The 17,264-nt window shown below is 39.9% G+C and overlaps 1 protein-coding gene and 1 pseudogene across 1 annotated transcript in view; both read right to left on the reverse strand.

The window, feature by feature from the left end:
* Positions 1 to 15,167, reverse strand: part of EHD4 (EH domain containing 4) — a 68,303-nt gene extending 53,136 nt beyond the window's left edge. The window contains exon 1 of the mRNA XM_016144895.2: positions 14,841 to 15,167. Coding sequence (XP_016000381.1) covers positions 14,841 to 15,076 — 236 coding nt within the window. The 5' untranslated portion in view covers positions 15,077 to 15,167. The remainder of the gene's footprint in view (positions 1 to 14,840) is intronic.
* LOC118601154 lies at positions 288 to 406 on the reverse strand (annotated as a pseudogene).
* Positions 15,168 to 17,264: the final 2,097 nt, after the last annotated feature.

Here is a 17,264-nt window from a genome sequence, read left to right on the forward strand (position 1 = left end):
GCTCCCTGAACTGTGACCTCGGTAAATCATCCAATCTCTGGGTCCCACACACAAAAGAACTTTGCTTACATTATTAGTTTACTTAGCAATACTTTTTCCCATAGATAACAAAAAGCCAAAATTCAATGTTCAATTTCATGATCAAAATAATATCAATTAAAGACATACCATATTAGCACTTTTATTTATATTCATTTTTTTAGGCGAGGCAATCCTTGGTTGACCTCATAGATTGCAACGACCTTGTCAGCTTACAACCTCTTATTTTTTATTTTATTTTTTTTTTACGCCTACAGCACCTGGTCTTCCTAGGTGGTCTCCCATGCAAGTACTAACCAGGCTCGACCCTGCTTAGCTTCTGAGATCACATGGGATCGGGCTTGTTCAGGGTAGCATGGCTGTAGACCATATTAACACTTTTAAAAACTCATAATATTCAATGCTGGTTGAGAATTCAATGAACTAAACAACCTTATATATGTTGGTGGAAGAATAAATTGGTTTAACTTCACTGGAAAGAAATTTGATTCTTTGTGTTAAGAATGAAATCTGTAAAATGGGGGTTTTTGAAATCAAACCTTAGCAAAAATCCTAAACACATGAAAAAGATTTCTGCATGAAGATATCCAGTGCAGCATTATCTATAATAGCGAAAAATTAGAAAATTGTGTTCTTTCCCATAGCTCTTATCCTCCTCTATCATAATATGAAACTGACTAATTATTTTATAATTTATTCCCTGTCTCCCACTGTAGAGTGTAAGACTCAGGAAAGCAGTGCTTTTTATCTTGTCTGTTCACTAATGCCGCTCACGTGCTTGCAACAATCTCTGAGCACATGGTTGAGGTGCTCAATAAACACCTGTTGAAATAATGAATGTATAAGTGTTTAATAACACTGGCCTTAGTACCACCTTCCCGATGTGCTATGGCCATTCCCAGCTCAGAGTTGCTTGGAAAGCCCATCCCCCACATCTCTGCGTGTCAAATGGTACTTCCTCAGTGAGCACCCTGCCAAAGTAGCCTCTCCAGTCTGTTCGATCCCCCCATACCTATCTCTATCCCTTCCTCTCCCTCTCCTTCTCCTCCACGACCCCTCTTTCGGTTCCCCACTTACAGCACTTATTGGTGTCTGAAATGATTTCATGTTACTGTTTACATGTTATTGTCCCAGGATATTAGGAACTTCTTGAGAGAGGACCCTCATCTGCCTGGCTCACCACAGCATCCCAGCATCTGACGTAGCATCTGACACAGAGTAGCTGCAGAATCAGTATCCGTGGGCTGACCAACTTTCTCCCTGCCCTCATCCAGGAGACCATCAGGGTTTGGCCTCCCTCCCTCACTTCTCTGCCTCTTCATCACACCTCATTTGGGCTCTGGTCACTCTGTACTTCCCAACTGCCTCCCTGCCTTCCTCTTCTGCCATCTGCCCATGAAGATCAGATTTTTTTTCTAAAGTACCACTTTAATCAGACAACCTTATTAACAGCCCAGTCCCTCCCAGATAACTTCCATTCAGGGACCCCCATAAGCCATCTCCTTCTACTTTGCAGTCTGGGCTCTTGCTCCTCCTCTACTGTGGACCTTCTTCCTTCCTTGATCAATCTCTTCCAGGCCTCAAATTCCCACCTCCATCTTCCCTCACTTCATCTCCTCTGTCTGGTGGGGAATCACGTCTCTGATCTCTACTATCTAGCCTAACCACTTTTTAAACCACTTTACAAAATGTCACCTCCTTGGAGGAGGTCCTCCCTAATCACTCCAGAATCTTTGTTTTTTGGACACTCCCCACCTCTCCCCTTGTGAACTCTTATGAACCTCTCCTCAAGCAACATTTGGTATCGGTGTTATTGGTGGGCGTATTTCTTCTCTTCTGATATGTAGTTATTTCCTGCAGGGCTCAAGCCACACATTTAGAACTTTGGAGCCCCAAAGTCTATGAGGAATCATTTGGTTTAGCCCCACTTCTTGACAGGTAAAGAGATTGAGGATGAGGGCAGGAATGTGACTTGTTGCTGGTCAAACCTGCCTGTGGCCATGCTGGACTGTGTGCCTGGAATTCCTCCCTCCTGGCCCAAAGCTTTTGCTCTTATACTAGGCTCAGCTCCACAACCTTAGGGTCCCGCCCTCCACCCCAGCTTCTGGTCCCCTAAGGAGGACCTGTCAGATACATGAGTCAATATATGACATGCTCCACTGACTGCCTGGAAGACTTCTTTATTTTTTTACACTGGGGATGGTGAGACTCAGATACACTTATGTCACACTGTTGGGCAGGCACGTACATGGCAAGGCAGTGAGACAACTAAGAATAACCAGGACACAGAGGAACTGACGTGAACTGAGTGAGAATGAAGTGATGAGGTTCAAAACCAGCAACCTGGAAAGAAAGAGTCTGAGTGGATCCTGAGGTGTGATGTACAAAAATGGTTTACTCACACAGCCCCATGCAGGATGCTAATCAATTGTGTTAAATTTTTTTCTGACACCTCAGAGGCTTTCCCAAAGCCACGAGTTCCAGGGACTTTGTGGTGTTACTGCGATAACAAGAATTCAAAGGAACAAGAGGCCACAGGAAGCCTACAGAAAGAATTGACCACGGTTCAGAGCCGCTGGCCCACTGCACAAGCATCCTGTGCGTTAGATGGGTTTCTGTCCGTGGCTCCACCTTGCTCTCCTTTTCCTGTGTTCTCAGAGAGTCTGCCAATTCCAGTGGTGATTGCTCCCAGAGTCTTGAGCCAAGTTGTCAACATAAAAAGATACAGACATTTGGATTCCAAGCAGCTGGGTGGAGGGGATGGGTGGTTGGGGGAGGACAGGAGACACGACATCTCCTTGTCCCTGTCCGCTGTGGGCCACAGTTTGGCCTTGTGCTGATGGCTCCTGGGTACACTGGCTGCCATGCTCAGGCTAGGCTCAAGAAGCTGCTTGCAGGCAAAGGTATATGTGGACAGTGTCTTTTTTCTTTCATTGCTCAGGCTAGAAATTTTTTTTTTAACTTCATAGAAAAAAATGTGACAAGAAGAAAAAATCTTCAAGACAATGAAAAGCGCCTCAACATATACAAACACCATCTTCTCAAAGATAAGCTTAAGAATGACTAAAATACAAACAAACAAACTATAAAAGGTAAATTATTCCAAAATTCTAGCTGTAAATTTTGTCTCCCCTGGGCATTCATCTTTGCATTCTTAAACTTATTCCATCCTAAGTACCTTCCAGGGTAAATACTATTTTTCTCCCCATTCTACAGATGAGAAAACTAAGGCTCAAATAGATTAAATGGTTTATTAGACCCTAGAATTTATTACTAGTCATGTGAGAACACTACTTGTCCTAAATCAGAGCTTGAGAGGCTGAGTCAGTCTCCACCAGGAGCATTTATAGGAACACATTCCGTGAATAACAAATATACAAATCTAAGACTTGTTAGTAGTAGTAGTATTCAATAGTTAAGCAAGCATTCTGAAAGTAATATGGCACATACATTTGGAGTGTATCATGAGTATTAAAATTCTCGAGAAAATCTAGAGAAATAGCTTGTATAATAATAAATGAGATTTAAAAAAATCTTTGTGCATACACTGGCATCTGTGCATAGAGTTTGAGGCTTCGATTCATTGATATGACCTGGGACATTTTTGCAAAAAGAGCATTCAACTAACTCCAACAATCATTTTATTCTTTCGGTACCACTAAGGTTTTAAACCATAAAGATGTGAAAAAAATATATAAAGTACAACTTTTGAGTTCAGTAGAGAAGCAGTTTTATTTCCTAATGTTTAAATATGGGACTATGAGTTTAAATAATTTCAATTTATAATAAGTGTAGAGAGTTTTACATTATGCATTTTTGATAATACTTGATCCACTATTTATTAGTAGAGGGACTGAAAAGAAAGGGTTAGTCCTTCAACTCTGATTTGTCTTGAATCTGGAAATGTTTTTAAAGCAGTTTCCTTTGTTTATCCTCATGTTGATACCAAGAAATTGAAGTAGAAAGAGAATCAAACATTTATTATCACAAAATTCTTATGAAATGGTTCAAAATATATAAGTTGATACTACCACTTCTACTTATAGACACCACCAAACAAAAGATTATTCTGCAACCATGCTGTACAGTTTATAAGGCTTTTCACACTTTTTATCACTTTACCCTCACTGTCATTGGAGCAGGTACTCCTATCTCTAGCTTATAAGAGGGAAAATGTGCTTATGACAAGTTAAGTAGCTGGCACGAGACCACGTTAGCACAGAGTAATGACTACTTTTAACATTTTGAAATATTTCCATTCAGTCATTTTTCAGCCAATATATTTTTTAATAAAATTGGGATCAGAGTATTTAAATAGTTTTGCATCTAGATTTTTTCACCATTAGATTTTCCTCATGCCATTAAAAATTCTTTGAAAATGCAATTTTTAATGGCTGCATACTGTTTCAGGTGAATATATATCATTTTAGTTTACCATTTCCTATTGGGCATTTAAATAGCTTCCCGTTTCCTACGATTATTAATAATTCTGAAACAAATATCCCTGAACAAACATCTCATCTACTTTAAAATTTTAATCTTCTTTGAGCTGTTGAAAAACAAAGTTAAGCCGAGCTTCACTTCCATTTTAAAATGATATGTCTTCCTTACGTGTGAAACCTAACTTTTATTTTCATTTTTGTTTTTCTCTTGGTTCTCTTGATTAAACTGACATATTACCAGAAATACTTATTCAGATGATATATTTGAAACTGCTGACCTACTAAGGGAATAGACAGTAACCTGCTGGACCAAGAAACTGGAATTTGCTGGGTAAAGCCTTTTCACATCTCTATTTTTCCAGCTATGAATGGAATTTAAACTATACGGAGCCAAGATGTGCTTAAAGCATACTGTGGTCTAACCTATGCCATTCCCTGTAGCTGTTCCATTCCACTTTCCATGCTGTTTAGGAAAGAGAATGGAAGGATGGGAAATGAAGAAGAAAGGAAGGGGAAGTTTATTGGAATAAAAAGTAACATGCTTTCCAATTTCTTATAGCCCTATTTATTTTTCCATTCATTCATTCTTTCGCTCATGCAATGAAGATCTATGTTATGACTTGTAATTTATGAATCTGACAACAGACTTTAGGTTGATCTGGAAGCACTGTAAGCTTCCTGAGAAGGCTATAGAACAAAGTATTTCCCAAAGTTACTTGACTAGAGAACATTTTTTTTTCTTTGAACACCTATTAATCTCCCAGAACTGCATTCCAGAGAACACAGGGTAAAGGAAAAGGTTAAAAAGCATTGAATAAAACTCATCATTCATTCTAATTTTTTTCAAATGCAATTCTTTCAAAATTAACAATAGAAAGATAATTTCTTAATGTGAATAATTTATAAAATATTAAACTGACAGCTAACATCCTATCTTGAACAACTACATTACCATTAAAATTAGGAGCTTAATATGGATGTTCACTTCCCAACATAATAAAATATGAAACAGAAGATGAAACAAAGTATTCATGAATGTAATTGATATAGCAGTCTATCTAAAAAACCTAAGAGAATCTAACAAAAAAACTGTCAGAATAACTTGAATCAAAGGAATATAAAATGAAAAGAAAATAAATCGGTAGCTATCTTACATACTAGATATATCCATCTAGAAAATATAAAGGAAAAAATCTGATTCACAAAGTGTCAGAGGATAAAATACATAAGAATAACATTAAATAAAATATATATAACTTGTATGAGTAAATTAACTTCTTTTCTGAGATACAGAAAGTCTGAGAAAAAGCAATGCTGAGTTCCTGCTTGGGAAGAGCGAACACCAAGACACAATGCAGTTCCAATATAAATGGATCCCAATGGTATTTTCTGGGAAGAATCTAATGAAGTAATTTTAAAGTTCCTCCAAAAGAATAACAGGAAATGATGATTGACAGTATTTGGGAAACAAAGAGAAGTGAGATCAAAAGAGTCTGTGATGAAATTTATTAAAGAATGTTTTAAATTGACAATAAAGTCACTTAAAACATTTAAAATGACTTATGACAGTATGGTGCAAGAGAAAGGTCTCAAAAGATCCCAATATTTAGTAAATTACCATAAGAGGAAGCCTTGTGTGACATTAGGAAAAGGTAGAATTATTCATTAAATAGTGTTAAAAAAATGAATACCTTTGAAACAGATTTTACTTCCAAGTGGATTAGAGTAAATATTTTTAAATGCCTATTAAAAAGAAGGAAATACAGGTGAATATTTACTAAATCTTAGGATAAACAAGGATTTTCTGTGCATAAAAGTGATAAAGACATTCATAAAAGAAAAAAAGTATTATTTTGACCACAAACATTAAATATATTTACATGTCAAAAATCATCATAAAAAATTAAAAAGGCAAACCTTGAACTGAAAAAAATACTTAAAATACTTAAACTTCGACAGGATAAAGAATATTCCTCCAAATGAAAATTGGGCGAAGTTCGCAGACAATTCACAAAGAAATATAGATGATGACTATATATTTTACAACTTCACTAGTTTAAACAAAGCAAATTAGAAGAAAGGTTTTCCCATCATATTTATTTAATTTTAATAGTAATACTTAATTTTACATATTAGACTCCCAGGTGGGAATCTAATTTGGAATAAGGAATATGTATATATTATAAAATCAGGAATATATGTAAACTTGAAAAATACTTATACTTTTTGATGCAGTAATTCATGCTCAGATACCTATTCTTAAGGAAAAAAAAAAACTAGAAACAAAGACTTATAGCCAAGAATGATCACTGCAATATGCATAACAGCATAAAATTAGACATAACTTTCCAAACTGTACAATAGAATATGATGGAGTCATTAAAGTTATTTTTGAAGTTTACTTAATGATATAAGTTCATCACATCAAATGAAGTGAGAAAGGCTATTTATTAAATTGCATTTATTGGATAATCCCCAGTTTTGTAAGCATAGCTTCTATGTCTTCATCTAGGTCGTTTGCTAAACATATGAACAGATGGAGCTTGGACCACAAGTTATGGAATGCCCACTGAAGTGAGACTCCCTCTTCTCAATTGAGGCTGACCCTTTTCAGGCTTGATGGTTCAATTGCCATGATTCTATCAAGTGAAACTTCATCTGTCAGTGGTTCCCGAATGTTCCCTGGGACAGGTTGCCTAAGAATCACTTTGAAAGGGTTGGTTTACAGAAACAACAAAAAGCGATTTCCCCCATTCCTCTCCTCAGAATTCTTGCTCCACGTCCTGCTAACTCTTAGGCTTATAACACACCAGCTTTCTCCTCTATAGCCCCCTTCCATCGACTTTTAACTTGCTCTCATCTTGAACCAAGCTTCTGGAATGCCTGTGTCCAGCACACAGTTCCTCCCCTTTAGCATCCAGTGGCTGAGAGTTTTCTATATTTGACACTTCACCTCCTCCTACTCATGCTTCAGCCCACTGCCACCTGGCTTCTGTCACCACCACTTACTGACATGGCTCTTTACAAGGTCACCCTGGCTCCTGATGGCTAATCCACAGGCTCCATTTCAATCCTTTTCCCAGAAGCATCTGATGCTGCTGACCACCCCCTTTCTCTTTCCCTGGCTTTTGCGGGGACTGCCTACTGTTTCACCCATCCAGCATCCATCCCCCCTTTTTGATAATGGCACCCTTAGTAGTCACCTCTACCCACTCTGCATCTACATGGTTTGGGGGCTGACCACCTCACTCCAGGAATGGGTATTTCATTCCCCTTGGCTCTAGGGCTAGCTCAGGGATGGGCATGTGGCCAAAGTTGAACCACTGAGACTCAAATCTGAGATTTTTGCTGAAACTGTTGGGGAAGAAAACCTATTTTTTTTTTTCCACTGGAGTTGCTGAGCTGTCAGAATATGAATGTGGAATTGGAGATGGCCATCTGCCCAATTCATGAGGGGGCAACTGCCTGAGAAGGAAGCCGACATGAGGAAGGCAGCAGAGAGAGTCCTGATGCCACTTGGGGTCCTACGCCAGGCTTGAAGCCAGGATACCCGGGTCTAATCAGTTTCATGATAATATGAGTACCTTTTTTACTTAAGCCTTTTTTAGTTGACTTCCCATCTCTTGCAACCACAAGAGTCCTAAGCAACCTCTAAGCCACTATCCCCCCTTAGCTTTACTCCACCTTTCTGGTAACTTTTTCCCAAGCTCCTCTTCCGCTCACTCTAGACCCCTATGTTGGATCCCTTGTGGACTCTACACACCTAGGTGTCCACTTAAACACAGGTTTAAACCTAAGTCAAATTATGCCCCTACTCTTTCTCTTCTTGTGTCCCCACCTCAGCGGTTAGCTCCACCACCCGCCTGGTTACTCAAGACACCTGGGCCTCATCGATGACACTTTCTCACCCTCACCTCCTCATCTCTAATGAGGAGCTAATTCTGACTTATTCCTCAGGGCTCGGCTTTTAGGTTGTATCTTCAGGGAGGCCTTTTCCAACCTCTAAGCCTGAATGCAGGTCCCTCCTATGCCCCCATCCCACCCTGTGCTTCTAGTGTCATAGCTTGTCACCCAGAGCCTTAATGGCTTGTGGATTCTTTCCCGTATTCTCCATGAAACTCTAACTTCTGTGATAGCCGAATCCATTTCTGAAATCGGTATTACAGTAGAGTATGTAGATATGATCTTTTACATTGTAATAGTCTACTCTGGTACAAACCAAATATTTCGATACTGCAGAGAGATCTGCAAAGGGCATGGTATTTGGCACAGAAGACTAAGATTTTTCAGGGGCTCCAGTGTGTGAAGGAGGGTGAGAATCACCAAACTGGGCCCAGTGTTTCCCTAATGGGATTTTTTTTTTTTTAAATGGGTGAACCAGGCTGCCTCCTGTGAGTGCCTTCACTTCTCTTTAATAATGGAGTCTAGGGCTTATCAAAGGAACGAAGTGGAGCTTTGTTCTTAAACACGCTCTTATTCCTCCCCTTTTTTGAAGACTGGGACATTTGCCTGCTCTCAATTTTCTGATACTTTTCATATCCTTCATAATTTTTTTAAATATTATTATGATTTTTATTTTCAGTGAAGACTTTTCTATTCAGATGTTGCTTTTTTTTTTTTTTAATGGCAGTTTACCTTTTTTCATACTGTATATAATTTTTCCTAACATTTTTTTTCCCTCTCCCTTCTGGTAACCACTAGTCCATTGTCCATGTCCATGAGTCTCTGTTTATTTGTCCTGTTCATTTGTTGCTTTTAGGTTTATATCCCACATATGTGATATCATGTGATTTTTAACCTTTTCTGTTTGGCTTATTTTGCTTAGCATGATTATCTCGCAGTCTACCCATGTTGTCGCAAATGGCAGTATTTCATCTCTTCTTATGGCTGAGTAATACTCCATTGTATATATGTATCACAGCTTCTTTAGCCAATCATCTATTGTAGGACACTTTGGTTGCTTCCTTTTCCTGGCCACTGTGAATAATGTTGCTATGAACATCAGTGTGCAAATATCTTTTTGAAGATGAGTTTTCAAATCTTTGGGGTAAATATCCAGTAGAGGGATTGCTGGATCATGTTAGGTCAATTCTTAGTTTTTTGAGAAACCTCCATACCACTTTCCATAGTGGCTGTACCAATTTGCAGTCCCACCAGCAGTGTATGAGCGTTCCGATGTCTCCATATCCTCTCCAACATTTTTTATTACTTGTCCTGTTGATTACAGCCATTCTGACAGGTGTGAGATGGTATCTCATTGTGGTTTTGATTTGCATTTTCCTAATAGCTGTGATGTTGAGCATCTTTTCATATATTTGTTGGCCATTTGTATGTCCTCTAGGGAGAAATGTCTGTTCAGGTCCTCTGCCCATTTTTTGATTGGATTGTTTGTTTTTGTTGTTGTTGTTATTGAGTCGTATTCTTCATAATTTCTTAAAAATTATCAATCCTAGTTCTTTGAGCACAACTACACGTTCTTCCTCTATAGTTCTCCCATCCATATATCCCCTCAAGTATTTACTGAGCTTGCCTGTGTGGGCCCTAGAGAGTGCCTGTCTCAGGGTTTGAACCCCGGCTCAAACACAGCTGGGCTCCCTCTGCCATCTCGAGATCATTTGCTGTGAGGAAAAATGAGGAAGCAAAATAACTAAGTAGTTCTCCTTTCCTCTAATGTTATACAAATAGAGCTAAACAGTGGGCCTATCACTTCCTGAGTATTTTTCTTGTTCTAAACAGGCCTAAAAAGTCTTTTTAAAATTGTCCGAGGCATTTCTGCACTCTCATTTCTGCCCAGCTTCTTAATGCTCCATACTGTCCATAAACCTTGTTCCTATCCTTGCATACTGAACCCCTGCCTTTTTGCCCCATTAACATATTTAAATAATATTTAAAGTTTTAAAATACAATTATTTTATCAAGCATTTTATAGAAAAACATTGTACCTTGATTTTACTAACTTGAGTGTTATGAAGAATGTGTTTATACGTTGACAAGGATATATAGGGAAAAAGACCATACAGGTATTGTGTGGTGGCTACTACCTTTCTTCTCATGTCTGCTCCTTTGTTCTTTTTATCCTTGTGTTCTTTTAGCTATTCCCACGTTTTTTTTTTTCTTCCTGGCATCCATTTTTATTTTAAATTTTTGCACACAGATGTAGAAATTTCTTGATACTAATTGAAGAATTATGGAAATTAAATAAACCGTAGGATGCGTAAGACCAGAAAACTGAATTGTTTTATATTCTTTTATTGAGATATAATTCATATACCATAAAATTCACCCTTTTAAAGGGTACAGTTCTGTGGCTTTTAGTATATTCACAAAGTTGTGCAATTAATACCACTATCTAATTTTAAAACATTTTCATTATTCCCAAAAGAAAGCCAGGACCCATTAGCGGTCACACTCTATCCCTTTAGTGTGTGGATATCCAGTGTCCCACCATCTTTTGTTGAAAAGAATATTCTTTCCTCCATTGAACTGTTTTTAAACCCTTGTAAAAATGAATTTGCCATAGATGTATGGGTTTATTTTGGGGCTCTCAATTCTATTAAATTAATCTACATATCTACCCTTATGCCACACCCTTGTTTAGTGTAGCTTTGTAGTAAGTTTTGAAATCAGGATGTATGAGAACCCCAGCTTTGTTCTTTTTCAAGATTGTTTTGGCCATTCTGGATTTCAAAATTTCTAAGTGAACTTTAGGAATGGCTTGTCAATTTCTTTAAAGCAAGTTGAAATCTTGGTAGGGATTGCACTGAATCTGTAGATCATTTTGAGTTGAATTGCCATTTTAAAATTTTAAGTCTTCCAAACCTGAACATAGGAGGTCTTTTCATTTTTTTACGGTTTCTTTAACTTCTTTCAACTAAGTTTTATAGTTTTCAGTGTTTTATACTACATTTGTTAAATTTATTACTAAGTACTTTATTATTTTAGATGCTATTATAAATGGAATTTTCTTAATTTAATTTTCTTAATTTAATTTTTCAGATTGTTCTCTGCTAGTGTATAGAAATACAATTAACTTTGTATATTGATCTCATATCCTGACACTTTGCTGAACTCATTTATGACATTTAAGAGGTTGTTTAGGATTTTCCTAAATCCTTAGGACTGTCTACATAAAAGATCATGTTCTCTGTGAATGGAGATAATTTTACTTCTATCCAACCAACATGCTTTCTATTTATTTTTCTTGCATAATTACCTTGGCCTCTGACCTTTTAAAACTTATACAGTATCTTGAGTGACTTCTCTCTTTTTTCCTCATTAGAAGGAGACAGAGTATAGAAGTAAGAGACAAAAGTGAAGCTTTTAAAAATCAGAAGTTGCAACTGTGTGGTTTGAATTGGTTTTCATTGAGCCTCATATTTTCTCATTTGAAATGTCTTCCTTCATAGCACTTGGGCCCAGGGATTTTCTGGAGGAAATCTCAGATCTGTTTTCCCCAGGTTTTGGGCACAAGCCTGGTCAAGCCCAATATCTGCCCTTCCTTGGCTGTTTCAGAGACTAAGACGACATGGCCATTTCTCCCGTGCCTGTTTCTTTTCCTTCTCTGGACAATTTTTTCTTGTTGGTCAGAGGCAGGGCACCAATAACTCCTCTTATGCATCCTCCCTCTTCTGGGAAATAAAACTGTCAGTGAGACAACAGATTTATCAGCTATTCTGCTTCTACCCCAAAGAGACTTTAGCAAATATCTCCATCACATTTGAAATCTCCTTCTGGGCCAGCTTTGTGATTCACATGAGGAGAGTCCACCAAGCCTCTATTACTCGTCCCTTTCTTTGTATTTGGGCCCCTCATGGTGATCTTCCCCGCAGAAGTGAGGATATTTTCTTCAGTCAGGCTCTTCATCCACCCCATCTAGGAGACTTTTCATTAGAACAAGGCACACACTTAATTTCTGATGAGGGTCCTAGCTCACCATGTTTTAGTGAGGCTCATAGTTCTTTCCAGTTATGGGACAAAAGGAGAGAAGAATAAGGTTCCATTAAAAAGGCCTTACCAAGTGGCTTTGCCATGAGAAAAAAAATGCAGGCCCTGACCAGATTCACAGAAAAGACAGCCACATATGCACACAGGATCCACGACGTTCAGTCTTTCTGCGCCCCAGTGCAGGTCTCTAGAAGGTAGCTGCCTCCCTTTTTGGGAAGGGCGGGGGGCTTTCCTCCCAGGAGCTAAATCTCTTTTTCCTAGCTCCACTCTGAAATGAAACTCAGGTCTCTGGTGCCTCACCAAGCTTCATGTCCACTCCAATTTCCTTCTAACTTCACAGGTCTACTTTGTGCCTGCTGCCCTACAACAAAGTCAGTCCAGGGATGATCTCAAAAGCAAGTGACTTTCTGAAATGGTAATCCCTCCTTCACTCTGGCAGTGGTCCATTTGGATGGAGTCTCCAGGAGTTGGATCTCAAAATCCTTAAAACTATTCTTAGCTATTCCACAAAACTACCCTCAAATGATGAAGCAGAGAACAGTGAGAAATAATATTATGAAATAGTAAATTAAAAAAAAAAAGATCAAATCATGTTCCTGTGAATTGTGTTCTCCTGCCTCAGGTTTGCTTATTATCCAGGTTATGGGAGCAGAGAGAGAGAGCTACATCCCATACAGAATGGTAAAGCATCACCTGGGGCTCCCTAATCACACAGGGTACAATGAAGTCCCTGTGGCAAAGAGAGGAGGAACTGCCCGCAGTGCTGTAAACATGTCACCATGAATGTCTGAGATTATTATTACAATGTTACCTTCTCATTCCTCATCTGTATATTTTAAAAGGTCCACTCTGTATCACTTGGTCATAATACTTCATTATCCCACATACTTAAAAACTACTATTACTGAGGACCTCAAATGTATTGTCTGTCATCTTTCAGGGTACCAGTTTACTGTAATATTTCTATGGTTCATTTTGAGTGTCTGGGGTGACACATTTAATACTATTTTCAGCATATTAATAAGCACCAAAAAAAGCAATTTAAAATTATTTTCTTTAGTCTTCCTTCACATTCAATTTACTGTCTAGGATTATACATTTCAATATAGTGTATTTGCTTTACTGAATTCATTCATAGACTATCTGCAGGCCTGGATTGAACATATTTCCTGTAGTGACAACTCTATTTGTAGGAACTATTCAGGTCACTGGACTGGAGAAAAAGAGGCCGCTACTTAATAGAAATGGCACAATCCAAATATAGATTGTAGCTTTCTGAACACCTGTTAAACATCAACGATAAAGAGATTGTTACAATTTCCAAAATCCTAGACCAAAACCTTAAATAGCCAGTCACTTTGTTTCAACTGACACAGGCTTTAACCCAGGAAAGGAAGTTTCCTAACCAAAGAATGGAAAGCCTTAACTTGCCAGCAAATGCTTTGGAAGTAAAATAGCCTCTTTGAATATCCGTTTCAATGTCAATTATTTTCCATCAAAAGTCACTTCCCCGGAAGCGATAGGATTTGAACCTTAGGGCATGCACAGTAATTGTTTGCTTTTGGAGACACAGCGAGCATGACAAATATTTTCAGTTGTCAAGGGTGAGCGAGGAAGGAATGACCAACCCAAGAAATGGAAACTACGAATAGTAATATGACACTCCCCCTTAGTTTCTCTGGGTGCGGGCTGCTACGCACAAACTAACTTCCTACAGCAGGATAAAGGCGAGGCTGTCCAACAGCCGAGAGAAGGCGGCCCCTCTACCCACTCCCGAGAACACTGTGGTGGGAGGTGGCATGTAAGGACCTCAAGGGAAGGGAACATAGGCAATACCCTCTACGATTACCATTTATTCATTCATTCATTCAATAAATAGTTATAAACTGGGCACTGTGTTAGAGGCTTAACTCTCCAACTATGACTCAACAGCCAATTCTGATAACCCACACAACACCTCGGTCCCCATTTCTAGCCCTAGGCCTCACTCGCTTTATCAAGAAGATGCTTATTATAGCCTTGCCCTCCTTCCCTTTCCCGGGTCCCCAGGCCGGGGTGACAGGATAAAGCCAGCTGGAGCAGTGCCTTTAACGAGCAAGGAAGGAGAGCTCGGAGTACGCAGAGAAGGGACTCAGGGTACCCTCCTGCCCGTGGGCGGTTGAGCCAGTCCCTACTCGGGTGGTTACGCCCTGGGGCAGGGCTGCGGGCACCTAGCTGAGATCCGGAACCCGAAGCCATGCCGATGCTGGAGGGGCAAGCAGTGGCGAGGGGGTTCCGCAAAAGGGGAAGTGGGTGCTGCAGAAAGCCCAAGGGCGGCGGGAGGCTAGTGACTACACGCGCACACGTGGGGGGGACTCCTTCCACCTAGGTGGAGGGGGGGGGTCCAGGGGGGTGAGGATGGGCGGGGCGGCTTACCTAATGAAGGTGGTCTTGCCCGTGCTGTACTGGCCCACCAGTAGGATCATGGGCTTGTTCTCGAAGTCGGCGTCCTCCAGCGCCGGCGAGTGAAACTCGTGGAAGCGGTACGCCTCCTCCAGCGGCAGCACCTTGCGCAGGTAGAGCGAACGCAGGCCACCAGTCACCGTCTGCACGGCGTCCGCGCCACCAGCGCGCTCGCGCCCGCCGGCCTGCTTTCCCATCCAGCTGAACATGCTGCCGCCGCTTCGCGCCCCGCGCCCGCCTCTCAGCACCCGCTCCGCACTCGGACCCCGCTCGGAGTCCGACCCTCCCCGGCTGGCCCTGAGCTGCCCCAGCGGCGCTCGCGGCCGTCCGAGCTGGCCCCGCCTCGCGCCGTCGCAGCCAATCCTCGGTCGCTACGTCACGAGAACTCGTTCACTATTCAGAAGGTCTTTCTCAAGTCCTTCCTCATTGGGCCGCCGCCAGCGCGGGTGGAGACGTCAACCAATGGAGAGAAGGCTGTTAATGAATTATTGATGACGGAGTCGGTCCGGAGGACTGGGGCGGGGAGAGGGTGTCTCCAGCCGGGTGACGCAGACCGGTATTCCGAGGGGCCTCGTCGGTCGCCCGGGCGCCACCTCTGGCCAGGTGGCGTCGGCTTCCGGGCAATCTGAGCTGGCAAAAAACGAGTCTCCGGAGGCTGCTTAGTTACTTGGAATGTTCACTTGTCCCAGCCCTATGGACGTCAATACCAGAGACAAAAGTTCAGAAAGTTGACAGACAGGTTCTTTCTACCTGCTGGCAGGTTATCATTACCCTCATTTTATTGGTGGAGAGACCTTGACTCAGGGACATAAATGACAACATTCGAAGTTGGGGAAGGAGACGCCAATCTACTTGGGTACATATTTCTCTTATCCACGCTGTCTCCACTAAATTGTGGTCAGATAGAAGACTTTTTGCCCGTAGTTTTCATTGATTTTCCGTAAAATTGAAAATTCAGTCATCATCCTCATTGATTATAACCTAATTTCTGCGTATTGACATGTAAAAGAGTTAATGTTACCTACTAGCTGTCTTTTTTTTTTTTTTCAGGTTAAAAAAACACTTAACTTAAATTGAGATTAAAAGAAATAATCAGCCATCTCTTTCCGTGTTTTAACCTTCAGTTTTCGAGTATTTCTCAGTTGTTTTATTTAGAGTATTTCTCAAGTGTGATCAAGGGACCAATTGCATAAGAATAACTTGAGATCTTGTTAAAATGCAGATTTGTGATCATCACCCCAGAACTATTGAGTTAAAATATTGAGGAGTGATGTAGCTTAACAAGTGCCCCAGGTGATTCTGTCGTACCCTAAATTTGGGGAAATATGCACAACAGTACTTCTAAAACTTGATGGAAATGTAGACTCTGATTCACTGGGTATGGGGTGGGACCCAAGACTCCCCATTTCTAACAAGTGCCCAGGTGTTGCCAATGCTGCCCGTCAGTCCATGGACCATACTTTGAGTATCCAGGTTGTTCTGGAGAACAGGATCTGACATCAAAAGACCTGGTTTTGAATCCTGATTATGTAAATTAATGACTACATGGTGTCCTTAAGTGCAATGAGTTTTCAGCCTCAGTTTCCTTGTTTGTAAAATGGGAACTCCTTTGGAGTTGTTGTGTGGATCCAATATTTAGAGAAACTTACTCATAATTATGATAGTGAAAAGAAAGCCAAAGGAAAATGACATTACATATTGGCCTCATGTCAAAATAAAACAAAGATCGATATGTAAAACTAAAATGAAACTACAGAACTACTAGAAGATATAAAATTTCAAATAAAATTTTAGAAAGGAAAAGCCTTTCTAAACAAAACGAAAGGCAAGAATAATGAAAGAAAAGGTTGATAGATTTGTCAACGAAAAAATGAAAGCTTCTATATGTTCTAAAACATTCATAAAAAACCCATATAAAAATACTCTTACCATGTGATTCAGAAATTGTATTCCTTAGTATTTACTGAAATGAGTTGAATAGTGAATATATGCAATTGCTATGGAAAATAGTATGGCAGTTCCTCAAAAAATTAAAACTAGAACTATCATATGATCCACCAAGTCTACTTCTGTGTATATATTGAAAAGAATTGAAAGTAGAGTTTCTAAGAGAAATTGTATACCCATGTTCATATCAGCACTATCCATAATCAAGAAGCAAAAGCAACCCAAATATCCATTGATAGGTGAATGGATAAACAATATGTGGTATCATGCAATGAAATATTATTCAGCCTTAAGAAGTAAGGAAATTCTGTTACATGCTACAATCTAGATGAACCTTGAAAATATTGTGCTAAGTGAAATCAGCCAGTCACAAAAAGACAAATAGTGTGTGATTCCACTTACATGAGGTATCTAAAGTAGTCAAATCCATAAAAACAGTAAAATGGTGGT

Source organism: Rousettus aegyptiacus, unplaced genomic scaffold, assembly GCF_014176215.1.
Source record: "Rousettus aegyptiacus isolate mRouAeg1 unplaced genomic scaffold, mRouAeg1.p scaffold_m13_p_3, whole genome shotgun sequence".
NCBI classification, from domain to species: domain Eukaryota; kingdom Metazoa; phylum Chordata; class Mammalia; order Chiroptera; family Pteropodidae; genus Rousettus; species Rousettus aegyptiacus.